The 26,436-nt window shown below is 42.3% G+C and overlaps 1 protein-coding gene across 1 annotated transcript; it reads left to right on the top strand.

Moving 5' to 3' along the window:
* Positions 1-2,381: 2,381 nt before the first annotated feature.
* Positions 2,382-25,771, top strand: TFRC (transferrin receptor). Its single transcript, XM_002716537.5, has 19 exons — positions 2,382-2,586; positions 8,940-8,998; positions 9,527-9,728; positions 10,248-10,452; positions 11,775-11,924; positions 12,126-12,228; positions 13,556-13,669; positions 14,149-14,247; positions 14,596-14,735; positions 16,659-16,816; positions 17,554-17,673; positions 17,818-17,903; positions 18,138-18,201; positions 19,308-19,375; positions 19,993-20,051; positions 20,262-20,343; positions 21,386-21,607; positions 22,152-22,292; positions 22,822-25,771. The coding sequence occupies exons 2-19, from the start codon at positions 8,963-8,965 to the stop codon at positions 23,062-23,064; spliced, it is 2,292 nt and encodes a 763-aa protein (XP_002716583.3). The 5' UTR covers positions 2,382-2,586; positions 8,940-8,962; the 3' UTR covers positions 23,065-25,771.
* Positions 25,772-26,436: the final 665 nt, after the last annotated feature.

Below are 26,436 nucleotides of genomic sequence, written 5' to 3'. Positions count from 1 at the left end.
TCTTGATAAAACAAAAAGCATTGAGAAGGGTGGGATAGGTAGCTTGTTTTCACAATAAGCTGTGAGCTCAGGAATAGCTCGCTTGTTATTCTCATGGTAAATTCGGAGATTCCAAAGGAAGGAGGGCTGCGTGTTTGGGGAAAGAAGCAAATATTTCACTCCCTAAATTCTGTTGGGACCACCCTGACTACCTATTAGCATATCTGACTTCTTGCTTGTTCTTTCTTTTTTTTTTTTTAAGATTTATTTATTTATTTATTTTAAAGGCGGAATTACAGAGAGGCAGAGAGTAATCTTCCATCCCCTGTTTCACTCCCCAAATGGCAGCAACAGTGAGAACTTCTTTCAGGTCTCCCATGTGGGTGCTGGGGCCCAAGGGCTTGGGCCATCCTTTGCTGCTTTTCCAGGCACTTCAGCAGGGAGCTCAAACTGGTGTCCCTATGGGATGCCGGCACTGCAGGCCGGGGCTTTAACCCACTGTGCCTCAGCTCCGGCCCCTGGCGTGCTTCTTTTAAATCCTAGTAGCTGGGCTTGAATAATAGCTTATAATTTTTTGGAAGATTAATTGGGTTTTTCCTGTGTTCTCAGTTGTCCGTGTCATTATGTATATTTAAAAAAATCTATTTAACAAAGTTGCTCCATTTGTTTAAATTGATCTAGCATGAAACGTCAAACAAAACGTTTGCTATAAAAAGACAAGTTGCTTCTTGGTGTATAAGGCTCCTGTAATAAAGCAAGACAATTTTATATGCATTTACTTGAAATTGCAGGTGAAGGAGATCTGCAAAGTCTCTAGTGAGAAGGGTTAGTGAAGGAATTTAATTGTACAGTGTACGTTATTAGTAATAAAAGCATGAACATAAAACTATAATTGATATCCTCTGCAGTGTTCGCGTATTTGAATTTTCATGAATGGTCCTGACCTCTACCTCCTTAACCTCATTTTCTTCATGAGGCTGTAAAATCTTTGCTTGGAAACATGAGCATCATTTTCTTTTCTTTTCTTTTTTTTTTTTTTTTAAACAGACCACGAGTAAAGGAAAGGCAGAAGCAAACTTTGTGCCTTGTCTGAATTTCAAGGTGGCCTTTGTGTGGCTAATCAGGGTGGTCCAATTCTGTGTCTTAATCTTTCTGAGGGTGGATCCAGTAAGGAGCACCATGCTCCAGCTTATCTGATTTTTGAACATTTCTCTTTGTGGAGACACATTTCGGGGAATGCGGGAGAAAGGAAGGACAGTGGGTAAATCCTAAGCACTTGCCGCATTTTGGAGCAGAATTAGGAAGCCAGCAGGAGCCCGAGGCCTGCAAAGATTTGCATCCTAAGCCACCTCTCCTGTTCCCTCAGGGCTCTGACCTAGCAAGTGTTTTATCTGCAACCCTTTCATGGTTGGTCTTTCTCTCCCCTTGTAGCTATTTCTAAACTCATCTCCGGCTCTAAATCACTGGCCAGGAGGGAGAGGTTTTTTTAATCAATTTTTTAAAAAATCAATATTTTTAAAACTTTTTTTAAATATTCATTTTGTTTGAAAGATCGAGTTATAGAGAGAGGTAGAGATAAGCAGCGAGAGAGAAGTCTTTTCATCCGCTGGTTCACTCCCTAAACTGTTGCAAGCTAGGCTGATCCATAAGCCAGGAACCTGGAGCTCACTGGCTTCTTCTGGGTCTCCCATGTGGGTGCAGGGCCCCAAGGACTTGGGCCATCCTCCTCTGCTTTCCCAGGCGCATTAGCAGGGCGCTGGATCAGAAGTGAGCAGCCAGAACTTGAACCATGGGATGCTGGCACTGCAGGTCGGAGCTTTAAGCTGCTGCACCACAGCGCTGACCAGCAGGGAGAGCTTAAAAATGATGAGAATCCAATTTTATTTGTTATGCATTGCAACAATCCCGTAATAACAATAATGGCAATACATTTGAAAGTTAATTTGTAATGCTAACAGCCTAATAAATATTGCTATTTTCCTTTACATTCTCTCAAGCATTAAACAATATTGCAAAGCATTATACCAGCCCTGGTTTACATGCGGCTTGTATAGCTCCTGTCCTGAAATCTGCATCTTGCTTTAATTCTTCCTCCTTTATGCTTAACTATTTCTGGGGCTGCAAAACATATATTCCCATCAGGCTAGCGCTACTCTAGATCAGGCTGGCCACCAACACGTGAAGGAACTGCTTCAAGCTAAGTATCCAACATTCTGGAGTCCACGGTTATACATATGACTTTGCACTGAGGGCCTGCAGGTCGGTCAAAGTCAGGTTGAGGGCTCTGGCGGCCGCGGAGGCGGAAGTCGGTGAGCCAATCGCGCCGCTCCTCGGGGAACCTGCCGTTTTGGCGCCTTTTCTGCAAGCACTAGCCCCTCGTCGCGTTCCCTCAGAGGAGGGCGCCGGCCGGGTGCGCACGCATCCCTCGCCCCGGGCGCTCTCCTTTGGAGTAGGTAGAGCTACGTGAGGCAGGAAGTGACGCAAGACCCGGGGGGCAGGGGAGGGCGTGGCCAGACTATAAACCACCGGTTGGGGCAGCTGTGCCCTCAGAGGGCGTCTGGATCGCAGGGGGCGTCTGGGGCTGCGGCGGACGGAGGAGGTGCCCGTGTGAGTGACGCGCCGCTGCTAGCGCTCCGCAGACCCTCGTGTTCAGCCCTCAGCCCGCGGGGCTGGACCGGGCGGTCTCGGTGCTGTCCAGCAGCCTTTGGGAGTTGCGGGGGGCGGGGGGCGCGCGGCGAGCGTGTGGGACGGTGGCTGTGGCGGCTGGGAGAGCCGGCTGCAGGTGCGGCGGGGTGGCGCTGCTGCGGGCAGGGGGCTTGCCACCCTGTTAGGCTTTTCTGCGTTCGCGCTCGCGGAGGGCGGATGGCTTCTCCACGAGGTTCTGAGGGCAAGGTGAGGGTACCCTGCGGCCCGCGGTCCTCGCAGCCCCATCGTTTCCTCACCAGCTCGCCCGGTGAAAGCCGCAAGGCCCTCCCGGGCGGGCTGCAGGCCGCGGGTTCGGGAACGCAGGGGAGCCGCCGGCTGCGCGCGGAGCACGTGGCTGCTCCAGGAAGTCGCCCCAGGGGGTTCGTGGGTGACCTTGGACTGCCAACCCTTAGCGGGACAAAGCGGGCATGGCCTGGCTGTTTAGACCAAGGTTTCCGAGGACTGCCCGGTTCGAATTCCGGTCCACCGTGTTCTTTTCTTGCGAGGCTGTGTCTGTCGGCCTTGTGTGTGGATTCTCGGTTTTCCCAAGGCCGAATGCGACTGAAGGCCGCAGGTGGTGACGTTAGGAATACAGCCAGCAGCCCTCACTACAAGATGGGGGCAGCCCCTTTTCCAAAGCCGTTTGGAAATTAGCGGTGCGATCAAAAGGCGGCGGAGGCCTATTGTGTCGGGGCTCTGTTGGACAGCTCTCGAAGGTGGTGGTGGGGGAGAAAATGCTGTTCGACCGTGAGCATTTTGCCCTGCGCCGCGCGGCTTGGGTACATCGCCTATCCAGGGCGCCTGTTTGCAGATCCTGTCTCGCTTGTGTGTGTTTTTCCCCCTTGGCTTGGTAAGAGGATTGAAATAGGAAATAGTTGTCCTGTTTGGCTACATGATACCTTTATTCTAGGCTCAGAATGAGTCTAGATGCTGATTCAGTTCTCTCTGAGCTGGGGAATTCGACCTCCTCGACCATGACATTTAAGCTGATTTCCAGAAATTACCTATCGTGAACATTTCAGTTCAGTCTTGAAAGTACTCGTGGGCCCTGCTCTTTTTTATTTCTGTTTTTGGCTATAATTTGCCAAGCATGCCTTGCAAGAGAATCCGTAGTTTAAGAAATTTTTTGTCATTGATATCAAATGTTTCCTAGCAGCATTTAACACCCTTAGTTTTTCTCCGATGGGATGTTCTTGTCAGCCAATGGTGGCAGTGAACCTAGCCTGTGTTGGAGACTGTTGGAAAGGGAAGAGCAGTTTGGTTGACACTGCCCTAAGGGGAGGCAGTTACTCGCTTTTGATAGTGCAGTTAAACTTGGCAGTTGAGTTCCCAGTTGAACCTGAAGCAGACAATGAAAGCTTGTTAGACGTGACCCTTTGTGGGATTCCGTGTGGTGGCTTCCCTCTGTGCTGCACGGACAGCAAGGACTTCAGGCGGTCAATGCCTTACAAAAAGCTCTACGGAAGCTTAGATTCTGCTTGTATTGAATTTCCTCACTGCCCTTTCACTTCAGGTGGGTAAAGTGACTCTTGAAGCTAGGGAAGACCTTGACCATCTGTCAGAAAGTTCTGGGTAAATACAAGTATGAGTTCTGAGGACTGTGCAGAAGGGCTTGTGGATTCAGGACTTTTTTCCTTTTTCACCTCACAGATACATACCAGGGAAGTAGTTTGGGTAGTACCTACAACCGGTTTAATAATCTCTGAATCACTTTGTCAAGTGATTTCGGGATAAACTCGAGTAGTGGCGAGGATGGAAATAGATTCTAGGTCCAAGATTTGCATTTTATTCTTTTTCATATCACTTAGAACCTCATGTCAAGCATTCTCCAGTATTGTAAGAAATAGGTATATTTACTCATTATTGTCCATGCAATTCAATATCCGGTATTACAGTATAGGGATATCAGAAGGCTTCCTAGAGATGGCCCTTGAGCTGAGTCAGAAAGAAATGAGTAGGACTCGAGGAACAGAGGAAGGGTGCTGCTGAGTAAAGACAGGGGTTGAGTCTCTTCTGGAAAGAAAACAGAGGAAGTATAGTTACTGGTCTGTGAAGGTCTCCAAAACAGAGCCTCAAAAACAGAGAGGGCACCTGCGGTGCCGGGGGTTAAGACACCTGCCTCCCATGTAGGAGTGCCTGAGTTCAGGTCCCTGCTCTGCTTCCAATTCCAGCTTTCTGCTAGTGCGCACCCTGGTTGACAGCAGGTGACAGCATAAGAACCTGGGTCCCTGCCATCTGTGTGGGAGACCTGGATCAAGTTCTGGCTCTCCTCTTTTCAGCCTGGCCGCAACCCTGGCTGGTGGGGATTGAACCAGCAGATGGAAGATTTCTGTTTATTTCTTAGTCCCTCTGCCTTGAAAGCAAATAACAAATTAAAATAAAAATCAGGAACTTTATATGTACTCAAAAACATGAAACGGAAACGGTATGTTTTCTAAATTTAAGTAGGCTCCTCAATAATGACAGAGATGGCTTGTTCTTACTACAAGAACAATGGAGTAGCATCTCCATTATGCATAGGTGGAAGTTCAGTGGGGGATCATCTCCCTTTAGCTCCATGTATTGTTTGCAGATCTCTGGTTTTGAGACACCCCAAAATAAAGACCTTAAATAATTACTGTATTTTAAAAGTAAAATAGGCTCTAATGCCATATTTCAAGAAAGTGGAATTTTAAAAGCTCAGTTAGACATTTCAGAGCTTTCTTCCAGGTTGTGGTTCCAAACAAGTGGGGCTATGTTTTGCTTACCTAATCTTCAGTATGAATGTGAGAAGTTGAAAGGTTTTTCAGTTAACATTGGAGCACCAAAGATAGTCACTAATGTGAGTGAACAGCGAAGTTCTTGTGATAGATTTAAAGATGTCACCAACAATGCTGACATTTAGATGTGGTCTTTTAACAGAACTACCTATTTATAGACAGGATGGAATTAACAACTGGTATGAGAAGTTTCTCTTAGAGCACACAAATTAGGGAAATTTCATTTGGAAGAAAATTCAAAAGGAGCACTTTAAATAGGAAGCTTCTTGGAAAGTCATTCAAATTTGTTGTGTGTAGAACTTCAGGAGTAACTTGGGTGTTGTAGGACTATTGTCTTCACAGATGTAGAATTAAATGATGTGATTAAAAGAAATTTGCCTAGGTCCCATTTTTTTCCCCCTGATATCTTTTATGTTATCTTTTTTTTAAAGATTTATTTATTTATTTGAAAGGCAGAGTTAGAGATTATAACGTAAGGGGCAGGTGCTGTGGTGTAGTAGCTAAAGCTGCTGCCTGCAATTCCGGCAACCCATATGGGCGCCGATTCAAGTTCCGGCTGCTCCACTACGATCCTGCTCTCTCTCTGCTTTGGCCTGGGAAAGCAGTGGAAGGTGGCCCAGGTCCTTGGGGCCCCTGCGTGGGTGACCTGGAAGAAGCCCCTGGCACCTGGCTTAGTAGCAGCTCCAGCTGTTGTGGCCAGCTGGGGAGTGAAGACCTCTCTCTGCCTCTCCTGTGTAACTGACTTTCAAATAAATAAAGAAATCTTTTTTAAAAAAGTCTGTATTTTGTGTTTGGGATTAAAATGAAAGTAATGCTTTTTTAATGAAAATGTATTTACATTTTAGTTATGTGTTAATACGTACCAGTTTCTACAGATACTCAATCTAATTTATTTTAAATTTATTTTTACTAATTTTCGTTTTATTTAGAGACAGAACGAGAGAAAGGATCTTCCATCTACTGGTTCATCCCCAATTGCTTGCAACAACCAGGGCAGGAGTAGGCCAAAGAAAGCCAGGAGCCTAACTCAGTTTAGGTCTCCTATGTGGGTTCCAGGAACCCAAGTACTTCAGCCATCTGCTACCTCCCAGGGTGCACAGTAGCAGAAAGCTAGATCAGAAGCAGAGTCAGCTCTTAACCCAGGCACTCTGATGGGATGCAGGCATCATCCGAAGTGACATTTAACTGCTGGCGCCAATGTCTGCCCCTCATCATTTATTTAACTCCTTTGAGAAATGGCTGGTTTTGATGAGCGCTAAACTTGTAAACTGTTTTCTTTCCTAGAAAAGGGTGATTAACATTAACATTGCCTCCGGGTGGAGCCCTCTAGTTCTGGCTGTGCCGATTGGGTGTGTGCAGGTTGGGTGCAGTGGGAGTGATAAGCTTTTTCCACCAGAAGGGGCAAGAGATTGTGCTTCTGAGAATATGATCTGATGCATTTGACTCTGGTCTTTAAAGCTAATAGGTTTTAGAAAGGAGACTTTCAAATGCAAGTTTACATAAAATCCTATATTACAATTTACATATCCTTCATAGTTTGTGTTGTACTGTATAGGTGTTTAATATGCTATTAGTTATTGATGTATTTGTTTTGTTTTTATTTTTTTTATTTTTTGACAGGCAGAGTGGACAGTGAGAGAGACAGAGAAATGTCTTCCTTTGCCGTTGGTTCACCCTCCAATGGCCGCCACGGCCAGCGCACTGCGGCCGGCGCACCGCGCTGATCCCATGGCAGGAGCCAGGAGCCAGGTGCTTCTCCTGGTCTCCCATGGGGTGCAGGGCCCAAGCACATCCTCCACTGCACGCCCTGGCCACAGCAGAGAGCTGGCCTGGAAGAGGGGCAACCGGGACAGAATCCGGCGCCCCGACCGGGACTAGAACCCAGTGTGCCGGCGCCGCAAGGCAGAGGATTAGCCTAGTGAGCCGCGGTGCCGGCTAATGTATTTGTGTAAAGGAAAAACCTTACAGTAGATAGTATTCAGTAAATGTTCATCTTACAGATTTCAGCACAATACCACTTTCAAGCATCTAGATGCACTCAAACCAAATTAATTAGAAAATCAGATTTCAGTTAAGTTTTAAAAATATTTATTTATTTTAAAGGCAGAGTTAGAGACATCTTCCATCCACTGGTTTACTCTCCAAATGGATGCAAAGGCCTGGGCTGAGCCAGGCTAAAGCCAGGAGCCAGTAGCTTCATCCAGGTCTCCCATATGGATGCAGGGGCCCAAGGACTTGGGCCATCTTCCACTGCTTTCCCAGGCCATAAGCAGAGCTGGATGGGAAGAGGAGCAGCCGGGACACAAACTGGTACCCATATGGGATGCCAGTGCCACAAGCAGAGGCCTAGCCTACTACGCCACAGTGCTGGCTCCTGAACATCATTTTTGGAATTAGTTTTCTGCTTTGAACAGTTATTTAATCTCTCCGATCATAGGCTGCTTCATCGGTAAAAACAATCTGTTTTTGTCTTTTGCTAGTTTTGTTCCAGATCTATTAAATCATGCAGGAAGCTGTATGAAGGATCAGGGTGTTTCTCCTTTTGGAGATGTTTTGTGGTCTTCTGCTTTAGTTAGTGTGTGTGTATTTTCTTTCAAGTGGTCTATTATCTTTGTATTTGTTCTTTTTCGACTAAATTCATTACTTATATCTGCTTATCAAGGATGGCATTCTAATTAGTTCTCTTCGCATTTTATTTTGTAGTTCCATGCCTGCTAAAAAAATAGAAATAATACAATGACAGTCATGTATGCTTTAACTAGATTTACCAACTGTTTGCCATGGTTGTTTTATTACATACTTACCTGTTTTAAAGATTTATTTATTTGAAAGGCAGAGTTGCAGAGAGTGATATTTTCTGTCCACTGGTTCACTCCCCAAATTGCCGCAATGGCTGGAGCTGGGTGAATCCAAAGCCAAGAGCCAGGAGCTTCTTCCAGGTCTCCCACATGGGTACAGGGTCCCAAGGACTTGGGCCCTCCTCCATTGCTTTCCCAGGTGCATTAGCAGGAAGCTGGATTGGAAGAGGTGCAGCCAGGATCTAACTGGCACCCATATGGGAGGAGCAGGCTTTACCTGCTATGCCATGGTGCTGGCCCTTGTTATATACTTTTTTTTAAAAGATTCATTCATTTATTTATTTGAAAGGCAGATACAGAGAGGAGAGACAGATACAAATAAGTCTTCCATCCCTATGGCATGCCGGTGCTGCAGATGGAGTCTTAACCTTCTACTCCTAAATTCTGTTGAAACAACAGTATCATCTAGTATGCAGTCCATATTGAGATTTCTTATTTGAATCAATAATGTCTTACATGGCTGTCCCCATTGCTACCATACCTCAATTGAGGATCCAAATAAGGACCCTACAAAACTATTTTAGTTAAAAGATCTTTCTGAGAAAATGATATATTTAAAAGCATTTGATATTTAATAATTAACATAGCCTGTAATGAAAAGCCCTCACTAATCTGGTATGTTGGTATCTGTCTCATTGACTTTCCATTCTAATTCTAGGTTCTTCGCTGTGGCAGCTCGGAATGATGGATCAAGCCAGATCAGCATTTTCTAATTTGGTAAGCTTTCACTTTTCTTTCTGGATCTATAAGAATGTGAAGTATAGTAGCATGGATTCCTCTCAGTAAGGACGAAGTAGTCCCCAAAGTTATCATCAGGTGTTCATATACATTTAAACTGGTGATCCTGATGCCACAAAGGAAGAGAGCCCTTTTGAGTGAGAGTAAATATGGAAAATTAAGTTTCAGGGTAGTTTGGATGTGGTAAAGGGGGATAGCCAAGTAGCTGGATGAACTGAAGATAGTACTGATCTGAATGTGTAGGAGACACACACAGCAGAACCCTGAATGAAATGAGTGGGATAAAGACCAGTGTGTGAGCTAGCCCCTGACGGAACACAGCTTAGGGAAGAATGTTGGTTTGGAAGGGAAACTTTTTTTCCCTTAAGAATATATTGTGAATCATAATAATGGCCCAAACCAAGTATAGTATGTGAATAGGCTTTATTTTAAATATTCCTGTCCCTTTCATCTCTTTCATAATGCTTTCTCTCTTTTGCAAAAAAAAAAAAAAAAAAAAAATCTTAGTTTGGTGGAGAACCACTGTCATATACCCGGTTCAGCCTGGCTCGACAAGTAGATGGTGATAACAGTCACGTGGAGATGAAGCTGGCTGTGGATGAAGAAGAAAACGTTGAGAATAACGTGAGAGCCAATGTCGCGAAACCAAAAAGGTGCAACGGAACTCTCTGCTACGCGATGGTTGCTATAATCATTTTTTTCTTGATTGGTAAGAATGGCCATTCAAAATTTTAAGTGTTCCGTATAACCAGCGGTGGGAAATCTGTTACTTGAGCTCAGCCCCCCCTTTTTTTTGTACTTTTAAAATGCCACTGTGCTGGGCACTAGGAATACAATGATGACTAAGATTACATTTAGTTTGGGAGAAGGGAGACACATGAATCATTTCAATTTCAATATAATGTGCACAAGGGACACTAGACAGGTGCAGAGGATGTTTGTGGCATAGAAGCTTAACCTGAGGTTTGTTCAAGGAAGGGTTCTGGAATGAAAAGGTACCCACCTATGCTTTAACAGGTAAATTGTTTAAAATAAAGTGATTATATAACTTAACTGGATTAAATGGTTTAGAATATACAAAACTAAAAAGGATTATTTACTTCCCACACTACTTAGAATTTGATTAAAGCCAGTAGTTTTAAGGTTTAACTGAAATAGTACTATCCTACAGGGATAGATTATAAGTAAAATTCTGTGAGTTCAACTCTGACATTCTTTAAACCTTTAGGATTTATGATTGGTTACTTGGGAAATTGTAAACGTGTAGAACAAAAAGCTGAGTGTGAGAGCGTGGCAGGAACAGAAGTGGAGCAGTCAGAAAACGCAGAGCCCGAAGAGGACTTGCCTGTAATACCCCCTCGGTTGTACTGGGAAGACCTCAGAACAATGTTGTCAGAGAAACTGGATACCACCGATTTCACCAGCACCATCAGGTGAGCTGCAGCCGCCTGTTCCACAGAAATCTGTTAAACAGATTCTTAGTCTTTGACCTTTTTGCCATTTGGTTCCTTTTAGTTGATTGCTTGCTCTCAGTCTTTTTGTAGTTGCATTTTCCATCTTAACCTCTTGTAAAGTCAGGGCATCACCTTCCAGAACATGACTAACTGGACATGTCTAGTATTCCTTGATTTCTGCTGGTTCTTGGCCATTAGTCCATATCCTTAAGGTTTCTGTCCTTAGAGTTTTAGTATCTTCCTGAGACATGTCTTTGTAAAGAACAAGTTCATCATTGACCTTTTGTTAGCTTCCTACAGCTTTATTAGTGGTACCATGATTCTTTTAGACTTAAATTAGAAATCTTGGATTTTTAGTTCATCTTGTGACTATTTTGTATGTGTACGATTCAGCAAACATTGTGGATAAAATGAGGATAATGTACACATAACATGGTGTCACAGAACTGATATGCTGAGTATTTGGAAAGAGCCATGGAAGTTCAGAGCAAGCAGTGGTTTTACTTTTGGGGGATTCAGAGTGCTTCAGCTTAGGTGGAGACTGAAGACATAATGAGACTGAAGAGATGAGAGAGATCTTCCATCCGCCAGTCCACTTCCCAAATGTAATGGCTGGGGCTAGGCCAGGTCAAACTAGGAACCAGGAGCTTCTTTTAGGTCTCCCACATGGGTGCAGGGGGCCAAATACCTGGGCCATCTACTGCTTTCCCAGGTGTTTTAGCAGGGAGCTGGATTGGAAGTAGAGCAGCTGAGACTAGAATCTGCACCCATATGAGGTGCCAGCACTGCAGGCAGCAGCTTAACACCACAGCACCTGGTATTTGAAGGAATGTTTTATGTTGGATACAAAGGTCTTATTGAGTTTGAAATTACGTTATTTCCAAGCTTGATCAATCTAGAAGTTTTTGGGTTACACTTGATTTATCTTAACCATGGTAAATATAGTTAAACTCATAATACGGACATGGTTTAAAATAACTTACTTGGGGCAGGCCATACTGGATTGCCTGGCTTCAGTCCTGGATCTACTTCCAATTCCAGCTTTCCACTAATGTACAGCCTGGGAGGTGAAGGAGATGGCCCAAATACTTTGATCCCTGCAACCCATGTAGGAGACTCAGATTGAGTTGCTGGCTCCTGGCCTTGATCTGCTCCAGCTGTCGGGCATTAGGGGCGAGCGAACCAACAGATGGAAGATCTTAGTTTCTGTTTCTCTCACTCTCTGCCTTGATCCTTGAGTTAAATGTTTTCTTCTTTTTAAAATTAAACTTAAATTCATTTAACATGTTTTTTTCTTCCAGGCAACTGAATGAGAATTCTTATATCCCTCGTGAGGCTGGATCTCAGAATGATGAAAATCTTGCATCTTTTGTTGAAAATAAATTCCGTGACTTTAAACTTAGTAAAGTCTGGCACGATGAACATTTTGTTAAGATTCAGGTCAAAGACAGGTATGTTGAGAGATGGTATACTTATTCTTAGAAGTAGCTACTTTGAAATTTGCTAAAAATAGCAGATATTTATTTCAAAAGTTGAGGTTAAGATTTACAGCTGAATTTCTTCAGTAATGCAATTCACATGCTAAATATATTAGAACTATTGTTTTTCCAAGGTTGGCCTTAGCTTCATTTTAACTGATCTTTTTTCAACAGTGCACAGAACTCAGTGATCATAGTGAATAAGAACAGTGAGGCGCCCGACCTGGTGGAGAATCCTATGGGTTATGTGGCATATAGTAAGGCTACCACAGTTACTGTAAGTAAGGCAAAACTGTGAGACCCTTTTTTCTGTTAAATAGCTCAAGAACTCATTATCTTTCCTGTGCATGATAGTTGTATAAGTTTACTTGTAAAATATAATTGACCAGGAGATAGTCCTTCTTTTCAGCCTCCAAAATAAAATCCAAAGTCCTATCTTGGTCTGCAAGGCCCTTGGTGATCTTGCTGCTCTCCACTCACTGTTCTGGCTCCTGACCTCCTAAACACTCAGTTCCAAGCGTGCTTCTCATCTCAGAGCCTTCATGACACTTTCCTCTCCCTTTGCCTGGCCCATTCTTCCCCTTACATCGACATGGCTTATTTACCCACTTGTGTTTTCTTACCTTTCCTCACTGGAAAGGAGGGTAGATTTTTTAGTTAAAAAACATTAAGGCTTTCTGTAAAGCTGCACACATTCTGTATTCAGATATTTGGTTGTGATTGTCAGTTTGTAGCTGTTAATCTGAACCTGAATTTGGTAACAGTATGATGACAGCTCATGAAGTTCTTCAAAAAGTTTGTGGGGAATTTGGTGCAAAAAATTTTGCCATCTATATGTATTTTTTTCATAATGCAAGTTTTTCATGAACTTTTTGAAGATACCTCATAGATGGTATTTAACAACAAATTTGTTAATCAGCTTTTAGTTAAAACCATTCCTATATATCTCAACTGTCTGGGGTTTAAATGTGGGACATACCTCTACGCTTAACATATGCTGTTACCCTCTCTGTTGCCTAGAAATATGCCTGCAGCAGTGTGAAATACCCTTTAAATTACAGGCAGCATGGATTAATGACAATGAATATGTGAGGCCAGAAATCTTGATTGCCTTCATGATGCTCTTACTAGCTTTAAGTTCAGATTTCTCATATCATTTTTAGGCCTTGACCCCTTTTTTTAAAGATGTATTTATTTATTTGAAAGTCACAGTAACAGAAAGGAGAGGTTGAGAGAGAGGTCTTCCATCTGATGGCTCACCCCCCAAGATGGTCCCAATGGCTGGAGCTGTGCCTATCTGAACCCAGGAGCCAGGAACTTCTTCTGGGCCTCCCACGCGGGTGCAGGGGCCTAAGGACTTGAGCCATCTTCTGCTTTCCCAGGCCATAGCAGAGAGCTGGATCAGAAGTAGAGCAGCCAGATCACAAACTGATGCCCATATGGAATGCCGGCACTGCAGGCAGCGGCTTAACCCGCTATGCCATGGCGCTGGCCCCATTCTTGACCTTTTCTTACCTTAAATTCGGTCTGTACAACCCTCTGTCTTAGATGCTGTGGCTGTTTTTATACCACAATCATCATGAAATGTGATGTCTTTGTTTTAGGGCAAACTGATTCATGCCAATTTTGGCACTAAAAAAGACTTTGAGGACTTAAACTCTCCCGTGAATGGATCGATAGTGATTGTTAGAGCAGGGGAGATTACTTTTGCGGAAAAGGTGAGTATGGGTCATGATATCATTGTCCAGTTAAATGCTGTTTCTTGTTGATTTTCCTACATTCTGAAAACCAGCAGTCTTAAATCCTTACACCTGACAATATATTAAAATGTTCAACAAATCAAGTAAGTTTTAATTATGTAAAGTCACAGGATACTGGCATTTCTATATGAAATGTTTTGCAGCCATTCCTTGACACATGAAATAATCAGTAGTGCTTAGTGAAAACGGTTTAAATTGTCTGTCACCTGGTTTTATGTACAAGACTGGTGACTTGTGGTTACCTTGGATAACTTTTCATTATTTTCTAAACTCTGAATTCATTTTAATAGAATTTTTTTTTCTAAATGTATAACCTACTTGAACACTTGAGTAGCTATCTAGCTAGTATCTATCTAGTAGTATCTAGCTCTCTGTAACCATTTATCTTTTGCCATGAAGTCCAGTGTGTGTTCTAAGCTTTTTATGTTTTTCTTTAGGTTGCTAATGCTGAAAGTTTAAATGCAATTGGTATGTTGATATACATGGACCAGATGAAGTTTCCCATTGTTAAGGCAGACCTTCCACTCTTTGGACATGTAAGTTCTTACTTCTTGAGTAAATGAGTTTTTGGGTTCTCTAAATTATTAATTGGAACTGTGCCTTCCTTAAATACTTTTTTTCTGGGAGAGTTTTAGCAGGAAGCAAGAAGACAGATTTACTGACTGAGACTTTATTTTTTGCTGCTAAAATTATATTATCAAAGAGTGCCTTGAATTCAGAATTTGCCATATGCCATACAAAAATGGGAATCACATCAAAGTCATTCAGACCTTGAGACTTGAAGTTGCTAAACTAAGCTTAGGCTGTAGCCTCATTCCAAATGATGGGGTCTCATAGGGACCTTTCTGAGTACGTGTCTGATGGAGCTAATTTTGTTTTACTAGGCTCATCTGGGAACAGGTGACCCTTACACACCTGGGTTTCCTTCTTTCAATCACACTCAGTTTCCACCATCTCAGTCATCAGGATTGCCTAATATACCTGTCCAGACGATTTCCAGAGAGGCTGCAGAGAAACTGTTTGGGTAAGCTGTTATATGAAAAACATCTTGCTGGGCGAGGTTTTCTGACGAGGTTATTTCCTTCTATAAAGTGATCTTAATACTGGACATTGGATTTCCAAGTTCCCAAATTACTGCTCAATTTATGCAGTTAATTGCTTGTGCAGTATTCCTGGCATAGCTCCTGCTTGAGTACTTCATATGGTGGAACACTTGGTTGCCATTCTGTTGTTGGAGAATGTTAGAATTCCTGTTGAGCTGAAATTTTTTTTTAAGATTTGTTTTAATTATTTGAAAGACAGAGTTACAGAGAGGTAGAGACAGAGAGAGGTCTTCCATCCATTGGTTCACTCCCCCAGATGGGGGCCAATACAAAGCCAGGAGCTTCTTCAGGGTCTCCATGGATGCAGGGGCCCAAGGACTTGGGGCCACCTTCTGCTGCTTTCCCAGGCCATAGCAGAGAGCTGAATCTGAAGAGGAGCAGCTGGGACTAGAACCAGTGCCCATATGGGATCCCGGCTCTTCAGGCCAGGGCTTTAACTCACTGCGCCACAGCGCCAGCCCCAAGCTGAAGTCCTGTTCCTTATGCTCATCAGTTCTGGATAGTTTTCCTTTTAGCAACACAGTTTTGGTGTCTGTAGACACCTGTTTCTAGTTTCTTTTTGGTTGTGATTAGTTCTTTAGGATATCCTTCCTCATACTTTAGTATCTTTCTTTAAAAGATTTAAAAGTAGAACCCAATCTGACTTGTTATCTTGATGTGGACATATTTCCTATCTAGTATTGTCATAGGCTGGATATCTAATTTCAGACCCCTATTTAAGCTTTTATTTGCTGTCTGACATACAAGTTACTCTAACCCCTCTGAACCTGTTTGTTTTTTTTTTTTTTTTTTTTTTTAGTCTTCACCGAACAGCTAAAATATCTTAATAGAATGGTTGGTCTCAGATGAAGAGCATCTAAATGTAATCACTTTGTGAAATACTAAGTGACTAATAACAATGTTCTCTAAGGGACATTTGCAATGGAGTTATCATTGACCCACCATCTACAAGTCTTTTCCAGCCTATGAAGCCAGCCTTCGGCCTTACCCTGTGTAGTAGGGGATAATAATGTTTTGGCCTTTATGTCAATAAGGCCCTTAGAAGCAGACTTTTTTAAGATTTGTTTATTTATTTGAAAGTCAAAGCTACACAGAGAGAGAAGGAAAGGCAGAGAGAGATGTCTTGCAAGACATCTCTCTGATTCACTCCCTAGATGGCTGCAACAGCCAGAGCTGCGCTGATCCGAAGCCAGGAGCTTCCTCAGGGTCTTCCCACATGGGTGCAGAGATCTAGGGACTTGCGCCATCTTCTGCTTTCCCAGCTGGATTGGAAGTAGAGCAGCTGAGACTGGAATTGGCGCCCATATGTATGGGATACTGGCACTGCAGGTGGCGGCTTTACCCGCTACACCACAGTGCTGGCCCCGTCAGTCTTTTTTTTTTTTTTTTTTTTTTTTTTTTTTTTTTTTTTTTTGTATTAACATGAGGAAGCAGGAAAACATCCACCAAGTTGAATTTTTTTTAAAGTTTACGGTTGAATGTATATTACCCTTGTTAGAGAAGGTTGAGAACATAATAATGGAATTTTTTGGAAGACGTTCATTCTGAATATCATCTTTGTATGTATTTCAGATAAACTATAGCTATACCTCTGGCAAAAAGGCTTATGAAGACAGGTAGAGACATTTTTTTAAGAACATTGTTTCAACTAGGAAGGAACTGACAGTTTTCAGATGACTGGTTTAGAGCAAGATACAAGGGGCTGGCAGCTAGAGTTAATTTTTTATGTTCTCTTGGTGTGTCCTCTTAGCCTAGAACTTCACTGGCTAGAGAGTAGAACTGAGTTTATAAACTGGAAGGAGTAACCATAGCCGAGAATGCTAATGCCTCTTTGCTCCTTGTAGAAACATGGAAGGAGCCTGTCCTTCTGAGTGGCAAACAGACTCTACATGTAGGCTCCAGTCCTCCCAGAACAAGAATGTGAAGCTCACTGTGAACAACGTGCTGAAAGAGGCGAGAATTCTGAACGTCTTTGGCGTCATTAAAGGCTTTGAAGAACCAGGTGAAGACCTGTTTTTGCTGGCTTGCTGATTTTCTATGCTGCACTGAAGATGTGGCCAGAGAAGGAGGCTGCCTACATCTTTGTTTTTGAAATGCTAAATCTTGTCTGTCCTAAAGTGAGCTGTTTTGGTATCAGTTTTATTGAGAGATAATAAGGCTCTAGGAAAATGGCTTTTTAAAAATATTTATTTATTTATTTGAGTTACATAGAGGAGAGGCAGAGAGAGGTCTTTCATCCAGTGGTTCACTCCCCAGATGGCCTCAGCAGCCAGAGCTGTGCCAGTCTGAAACCAGGAGCCTGGAGCTTCTTTTGGGTCTCCCATGTGGGTGGGCCCAAGGACTTGGGCCATCTTCTACTGCTTTCCCAGGCCATAGCAGAGAGCTGGATGGGAAGTGGAGCAGTCAGGGCTTGAATCAGCACCCATAAAGGAAGCTGGGGCTGTAGATGACTGCTTAGCTAGCTATGCCACAGTGCCAGCCCCAAAACATTACTTTTTACTGTTACTTATTAAATAATTAAGTGTACATAAGTAAGTAGTAATCTTTGTTGGTAATGTAGGGAAAGAGTAGTTGTATTTTGTGAATCTAATCCCCAGAGTCCTAAGACAGATCTGAAGTAGAGCTCTTTATTCTGAGTACCTGTAATACAGCTATATCCTCTAGTGACATACCTCAGCATTAGGAAACTGTTTAAAAAGCTGCTCGTGCATGTTACTTATTATTTCTTTTTTTTTTTAGACCGCTATATTGTAGTAGGGGCCCAGAGGGATGCCTGGGGTCCTGGAGCTGCAAAGTCCAGTGTAGGAACAGCTCTTCTATTGGAACTTGCCCGGATGTTCTCAGACATGGTCTTAAAAGGTAGTGCAAATGATGATACCTTTGAATAGTTACGTGCTGCATTTAGTTCCAGATATTACATGCTTTGCTCAGTTTTGCCTATATTTTGTGGCTGTCTGCCTATAATCTTTCCCAAGGTAAAACTGTTTTTTTGTGTTCTTTAAGGTGGATTTAAACCCAGCCGAAGCATTATCTTTGCAAGCTGGAGTGCTGGAGACTTTGGAGCTATTGGTGCCACTGAATGGCTAGAGGTATTTTTTATGAATCAGCCATGCCTGGAATGGGCACCTGAATTTGTATTGACTTAAGCTGTCCACTCTTAGATTTGATTTGTTTTTGTCTTTGCATATTTAGCCTCAGTAGAATCTAGATTTCAAAAAGAATGAATTCCAATTAATGCCTATTCTAAATGAGAAATATATAAAAATATATTAATTAGCAAATACTTAAACATATTTGTACATTAATATTTTCCCTTCTTCTAGGGATACCTTTCATCTTTGCATTTAAAGGCTTTCACTTACATTAATCTGGATAAAGCTGTTCTTGGTGAGTATCCTTTTGTAAGCTATTTGTGAATTCATGTAAATTACTTATGAAACAGCAAAGGTAGGACAGGCATTTAATCTAATGGTTAAGATGCTTGCATTCCACATTGGACTACCTGGGTTTAATTCCCAGCTCTAGCTTCTGACTCCAGCTTCTTGCTAATACAGACCCTGGAAGGCTTGATGATGGCCAAATAATTGAATTTTTTCACTCACGTGGGAGTTTGGGATTAGATTACCCATTCCCAGTTCCTGCCTTTGGCCCTGGCCCAGTTCTGATGGGGGGCCTTGGTCATTGCAGGCATTTGGGGGGCTGAACAGTGGATAGGAATTGTTTCTCTTTGTGTGTGTGTGTGTGTGTGTGTGTCTTTCAAATGAATGAATATTAAAACTAACCACAGTAGAAGAAAATTCTGCAAAGCAGCCCTTGTTTATTTTGCCATAACCAGATCTGAATCCAAGAGGCTTAAAAAAATGTTAATAGCAGAGGAGGCTGTACATGTGTCAGGACAGATCTATGGGAAATGTTGTACCTTCCTCTTAATTTTACTGTGAAAATCACTTTAAAAATTAAGCTTAAAAGTAACATTAGGCAGTGAGTTAAGCCAATGCCTGCAATGCCAGCATCCCATATGGGCACTGGTTCAAATCCTGGATGCTGTATTTCTGATCTAACTCACTGTAAGTGCACCTGGGAAGACAGCAGAAAGATGGCCCAAGTACTTGGACCCCTGCCACCCTTATGGGAGACCCAGATGGAGTTCCAGGCTTCTGGCTTTGGCCAGGTGCAGCCCTTCCTGTTGTCATTCCGGGAATGAACGAGTAATGGAAGATCTTTGTCTTTCCCTCTCTCTCTGTAACTCTTCCTTTCAAATAAAGAAATCTTTTGTTTTTAAAAGAAGAACCTTAAATGCAAATCCAAGGAGTAAGAGCCTCAGTTGAATCAAGTTAGCATATGTTGCTGAAGAACTTAACTCCTAAATTATTTTTGTACTTTATTAATTTATTGTGGAAGGCTATTGATTTAGGTTGCTATCTGTTAAGTACTTTAATTGTAGAATACAACACTCTTAACTGAGTAGGGGCAATGTTAAAATTTCTTTGCAGGCACCACAAACTTCAAGGTTTCTGCCAGCCCACTGTTGTATAAGCTTATTGAGAAAACGATGCAAGATGTGAGTATGTACCTAATTACAAATGTCATACTTTTGCCTTATCCATCCCCAGGCTGTTAAACTATTTGTGAGGTGTGGGAGGTGGTGGTATGTAATCTCAGCATATGCCATGTTTTGGAACATAGAACAAAAGCCATGAGGCCTGAGCTGAGGTTCTCACAGGATTATAACGTCAGAATGTTAAAGGTTTATAAATGGATGTGAACTATACCTAAGACTAGAATAAGACCAGGGAAACATTGAATAAAAATAGATCAGACAGAAGAGCTTGATCTTGATCTCATGGGAAATTTGGATTTCTAGAGGATCTCAAATGAGGCAATAATATCATTGCTGGATAGGCTGGAAGTGTAAAATGTGCTAGCAGACAGAGCCTGAGGGCTTTTAAAATTGGGTAAACAACCTTTCAAATGTTAATCAAGAAGGATGACATGTTTTACTCACTGAAAGAACTGACAACACAAATCTAAATGGGATAACTAGTGTTTTAACTGAAATTTGTTAGAAGAAGATGGATAAAAATGTTATAAATGTTTCTTAAAGACAAACATGTTAGTGACTAGACTAAGTTCAGAAGCATGAGTTTTAACATGAAGTTAATTTCTTAACCTTTACAGGTGAAGCATCCAGTTACTGGGATGTCTCTATATCAGGATAGCAACTGGGTCAACAAAGTGTAAGTTGAGAAAAATGAATGAACAAACTTAATAGAGAAGCAGATTCACCCAATAGCATCTGTTGTGAAGTAGAGATCTGAACCTAACCTTGCAGTGAGCGTCCCTTTTCCTAGTGAGATTCAAATTAAGAATGTGTTTGGAGGTGAAGGGAGTATTGGGTGTCTGTTTTAGAACACTTTCTAAATTTACATTTTCACTTTTCCTTGCAGTGAGAAACTTTCTTTTGATAATGCTGCTTTCCCTTTCCTTGCTTATTCTGGAATCCCATCAGTTTCTTTCTGCTTTTGTGAGGTAAGTCTAAGGAATTCTAAAGTATTACCTGGATCTTGTATTAACTTTGCCACTGAGTTTCTAGAGGTTTTTTTTTTTTTTTTTTTTTTTTTAATTAGTTATCTGAGAGGCAGAGTTACAGACAAGGAGAGACAGAGAAAGGTCTTCCATCTGCTGGTTCACTCCCCAGATGGCTGCAACGGGCAGAGCTGAGCTGTTTCAAAGCCAGGAGCTTCTTCCAGGTCTTCCCACGTGGGTGCAGGGGCCCAAGGTCTTGGGCCAGGGCCATCTTCCACTGTTTTCCCAGGCCACAGCAGAAAGCTGAATCAAAGAGGATTAGCTGGAACATGAACCAGTGGCCATGTGGGATGCCAGCACCACAGTGGAGGCCTAGCCCAGTATAGCCCTCTATAGTTTTTTTTTTTAATCAGTCTTGTTAGCCTAGTGTTTTGAGTTTATTGATAAAATTTCTTCAGTGAAGTTTGAGCTTTAATAACAAGGCTTACTTGGTTGAATGATTGAGCAGCCAGTGACTATCTGTTGGACAATACAGATATGGAATATTTTCATCAAACAGTCCTATTGGACAATGCTTCTCTACATGCTCTTGAAATGCAGTACTAGATATTTGTCCAGAACTGTTGGTCTGTTGGGGCCCAAGCGCTTGGACCATCTTCCGATGCTTTCCCAGGCAGGGAGCTGGATCGGAAGTGGAGCAGCTGCTACTCAAACCAGCGCCCATATGGGATGCGGGCATCAAATTGTCAATTCAGTAGAGGCTGGGTCCTTACTAGACCTTTTTTTCCAGTGTTTTCAGCTGGGACTAAGGGGGAAAGTCTGAAATGAGGGAGTGATGAAAGATCTGGACTTGGGGATTAGCATAGCTGGAATTCTCTTGACCTGAACAGCAGCAGTGTGAATGGTATTGAAGATAAAATTGGGATGAAGATATATTAGCAGCTAAGCGAGAATTGGAGTTCCTGTTACCTTGATGGTGAAATTTCCATGTCAGGCTTTTCAGTTACAACTAAGCTGAGGGTAACCGTCTAGCTTTGTTTCCCAGGACACAGATTATCCTTATTTGGGTACTACCTTCGATACCTATGGGATGCTGATTCAGAAGATTCCACAGTTGAACAAAATGGCCCGGGCAGCAGCGGAAGTGGCTGGTCAATTCATGATTAAACTTACTCATGATGTTGAGTTGAACCTGGATTATGAGATGTATAACAACAAAATACTCTCCTTTGTGAGGGAACTGAACCAATACAGAGCATACATAAAGGTGAGCACTAACTGAAATTAGGATCTATTGCACAGTGTTTTCCTCGCCAAAGTATTTTTTTAAGATTTATTTATTTTTGAAAGAGTTATTTGAAAGAGAAGAGAGGCAGGGTGGGGGGGTCTTTATCCGCTGGTTCACTCCCCAGTTGGCACAATGGCTGGAGCTGTGCCGATCTGAAGCCAGGAGGCAGGAGCTTCCTCCAGGTCTTCCCATGTGGGTGCAGAGTCCCAAGGACTTGGGTCATCTTTTTTCTTGCCTTCCCAAGGCCATAGCAGAGAGCTGGCCTGGAAGAGGGGCAACCAGGACAGAATCCAGCGCCCCGACCGGGACTAGAACCGGGTGTGCTGGCGCCGCTAGGTGGAGGATTAGCCTAGTGAGCCGTGGCACTGGCTCGCGTCTGTTATTTTTTAACACAGGCAGAGGATTAGCCTAGTGAGCCAAGGTGCTGGCTGGTTCTTAATTCCTGTGCTGAGCTTTTCTGAGTCACTTCCTTTGATAAATCTTATTTGCTACACCTAAATTAGAAACCTAACTTCTGTTTCAGGAGCTGGGCCTGAATCTACAGTGGCTATATTCTGCTCGTGGAGACTTTTTCCGTGCTACTTCTAGATTGACAACGGATTTCAAAAATGCAGAAATAACCAACAGATTTGTCATGAGGGAAATCAATGACCGCATCATGAAAGTGAGTAGAATCTTAGGAAAGGAAATACTGAAGTATGTTTAATTTTTAATAGGTAAATCTTACATTTCTGAAGAGCAGAGCAGCTCTGGTAGCCCAGTCTTTTTGATTGAGCATAGATTTTTTTTTTTAACCTCTTAGCAGGGTGTGAAACCAATGCATCTAACACAGAGACATTTGTCCTTGTATGATTTAGGCTTTGAAAGTTTTTTATAAGAGTTTATTAATGGCTTTTAACTGTCATTTTCTGTTGTCTAGGCCAGGCCTTATTCAAGCCTCAATTAACCCATCTGCTTCCCCTCTATGAGGGGCATGGGTTCAAAAAGTTCCTAGGAAATCTACACTATCTCTTAATTCCATTTTCTGTGAACTTTGGAAATCCTCTCATGTATGCCACAAGCCCCTAGAAATCTCAGTATTATGAAAGTTCACGTACAATTAGTAGCCTAATTTTCTGCATTCTGTTCAGGGGAATTTTAACATTTGAATTAAGAGAAAGGCACTGTGTAAGCGATCTCACGTGTTTTCTCAGGTGGAATATCACTTCCTGTCACCCTACGTGTCTCCGAGAGAGTCTCCTTTCCGACACATCTTCTGGGGCTCTGGCTCTCACACTCTGTCGGCTTTGCTAGAGAACCTGAATCTGCGTCAGAAAAATAACGGTGCTTTTAATGAAACACTGCTGAGAAACCAGTTGGCGCTAGCTACTTGGACTATTCAGGGAGCTGCCAATGCCCTCTCTGGTGACATCTGGGATATTGACAATGAATTTTAAATGTGATACCCATAACTTCCATAAGAACAGCAGGCTAATCTGGTTTCAGGACTTGTGCTGGTAGGCTAAATTTTCAGCAGGGCTACAAAACCTAATGTTAAAATTCTACCCAATCATCTTGATACTAGATGTCTTAAGGCAGCAGCTTTTAGTACAGGGTAGGTACCTGCACTTCAAGGTAAAGTGAATAACCACTTCAAAATGTTCACGATAGAAAATTTTCTCTGATTATCTGTAGAATGTTAAGTGCTTTGTAATGGCAACTGCCTCTTTCCTGTTACAGTTATGAAAATGTCAGAACCAGTTATGTGAACTATTGCTCTAAATCCTAAGGACGTGAGCTGGTATCTCTTGAGGTGGGAGGAGGAAGGTGGTGTCAGTTGAAGGAAGTGACAGCATGTGACCCTCTACCTTCATTTGATGCTGGGTAGGAAGGAGAGGAACCAGGTTGCAGGACCTTATTCACCTTATTCTAATGAGGTATATGTCTTTCCATAAGGATTTAGCTGGTTTCCACATCCCTCAATCAAACAGTTAACTGAGACAGGACTTGTCTTCTTGCCAGTGAGGTCTGACATGGAGGTCCTTTAGCTGGATGAAACAAGGTTCAACTGTTTATTGCAGGAGTGAGGCCTTAATGCGTTAACCTGAATATTCTTTATAAGAAGAGGAGACCAGAAGCCAAAGACTTAGTGGGTTTTCTTTTCCTCTGTCCCCTGCCCTGCAAGTCTTTGTTTAGTTCTTTGTTGGTTTTGTGTTTTCCAAAGTTTTGAAAGAGAACCAGTTTTAGGTGTTTAAGTTCAGATTGTCAGACTTAAAGAACACACTGCCAAATTTTGGCCAAAGTGTTAATATTTTGGGAAAGCTTTCTATCATTTTGGCACTGAGATATTTATTGTTTATTTATCAGTGACAGAGTTCACTATAAATGGTGTTTTTTTATAGAAGATAATTATCGGAAGCAGTGCCTTCCATAATTATGACAGTTATACTGTCGTTTTTTTTGAATAAAAGCAGCATCTGCTAATAAAACCCAACAGATACTGGAAGTTTTGCATTCAAGATCAACACTATAGAGGGTTTAGAAAACAGCCGCAATCCCCCTCCAAAAATCCAAAAAAAAAAAAAAGCTGAAGATTGGAAAATAATTAAATTTAATTAGGGATACTAATCAAATTAGACTTGTATTTAGCTGACCAGATAAAAAATGATAGTTCTCCTGAATATAATGAACTATGTTCTAAACCAAGTTCTAAATAAATGTCACCTAAAGGCTGTGGGTATTGCTCATGCAGAATTTTATGGCTAAATTTATCCAGGATATAGCTCAAATTGCAATTTTGCAAAATTTCCAGTACCTTTGTCAGAAACCTAACTCACATTATCGGGGGCAGTGTCTTCCATAATGTATAAAGAACAAGGTAGTTTTTGCCTACCACAGTGTCTGTATCGGAGACAGTGATCTCCATATGTTACACTAGGGTGTACGTAATTTCCGGGAACAGGGTTTCCCATTGTTTTCTTCATGCAGTGACATCTTCAGAGCTTGAAGGTCGTTAGTATCTAACATGTATTCCCAACTCCCTGTAATCCTCTTAGTTTTAGTTGCAGAAACATTTGTGGTCATGAAGCATTTGGTGGATAAATTCAGTTGCTATAAAATAACTACCTTCAAGATTTTTTTTTAATTTAATATGGGTGTTGTCATCTTTGTTTTCTCCGGGTCTTCTGTTTAGCAGGATAGTAGCATACATCTATAATGTTTGCTGTTGACAAATGAATTTAACTTCGTCCCTGTATTTGCATGTTAACTCTTATAATCCTAGTTCAGACAAGTTTAAATCCAGAATTGACCTTTTGGCTTACATTGGAGCTTCTACAGGAGGAGTGGTGGAGGGGAAGTAAAGGTTATGAGAAGGTAAAGCCTTTGATCATGTCTACCCACCCATTAGGATGTGGAGTATATATTAGATGTAGATATCAATTTGAGGCTGTGTGAAGTCCAGCCATCATTTTAAACCTAAAAGTTCAAAACTACCACCTAAGAAAAAGTCCATAAGGTCTCTTAAGGTTCTTAAACTTAGTGTCACTTAGCTAAGCTACAATAGACCTAGGTTATGACAGGCTCACTGAATCGTTTCTCTACTCAGTCTCTTTAATCTTCACGTGGTTTATTGTGGGCCCATATTCAGTGTAAATACATGAGAAGGTCATAGCTGGGATTCCTGGTTTAGGTACCACACATGTACATGCTTTGAGCGAAGCTCCTTGATATGAATAAAGGGCATGCATTTTACAGCAGTAAATCTTCCAGAAAACCGGTGTGCTTAGGGTTATTTCCAGTCAGACAAGGCCAGTGACAGAGGCTCGATAGTCCTTAAGGAGATAAAAGAGGCTCGATAGTCCTTAAGGAGATAAATGTCAACCAGAGACAACCTGCTGGTTGTCAGATTCATTTTTTGCTAGTTAAAGATACCATATGCATTTTGAAGATAAAGGATAAGTTGAGTGAGCTCCATCATGATTCACTATTCTAGAACTTGCATGACTGTGTCTACTCTTTGAATGTTCTCAGAATTATAGACTTGCCAACCTACTGTTCAGCTGTATCTTTGTGACAAGTGACATGCCCTTATAACTGTATAAACTTGTATGTGCAACAATGTGGAGATTCCTTGCCTGATTCAATAAAATGCTGGAATACTGAGTTGTCATTTTTTAAACCGGTTCTTCCCAAGTGAGGAAGTGAGTCAGGAGAGGAAGTGGGGGGACCCGTGTGTAGTGCTGAGGAGGAGGTGGGTGGAAGAGCCTACCAAGAACCTGAGTGGGTTTCCGGGAGAGCTTGGATTCTGCTGCTCCCTCCTCAGACTCAGCTCCCTGGGACTGAATGGAAAAGTGTGCCCAGGAGGGCAGCCACAGATGCCACAGATCTAGGGATGGGGTGGAGGTGGCAGAGAGGGGAAGGTGGGCTCATCAACCTGGAGAGGGTGGCCAAAAGGCTGTAGTTAGGACTTTGCCTGGGATGGGCATCATAGGAGCAGGAGGAAATAGCCAGCTAAGGATTGTACACTGTCTACTTTTTAAATGGGGACATTTAAGCAGAGGAGGAGGAGGAGCAGGAAAATACAAGAAGCACCCAAGTGGGGGACCCGCAAGAGGCTCCTGGTTCCTGGCTCTGGTTTGACGCAGCTCTGACCGTTCCAGTCATTTGGGGGAGTGAGTCAGCAGATAGATCTCTCTCGCTGACTCTACCTCTTGGTAACTGTCTTAAATTCCAAAAAACAAAGTATCTCACTGAAAGTAAACCCCAACTGCTGCTCATTTTTTCATTTTTTTTTATGAGTTGAAAACGAACTTTTAACGTCTTTGAAA

Source organism: Oryctolagus cuniculus, chromosome 4 (genome assembly GCF_964237555.1).
Source record: "Oryctolagus cuniculus chromosome 4, mOryCun1.1, whole genome shotgun sequence".
Taxonomy (NCBI): domain Eukaryota; kingdom Metazoa; phylum Chordata; class Mammalia; order Lagomorpha; family Leporidae; genus Oryctolagus; species Oryctolagus cuniculus.
Note: the sequence above shows the minus strand (reverse complement) of the source record. Positions and strands in the feature narration are given on the sequence as shown.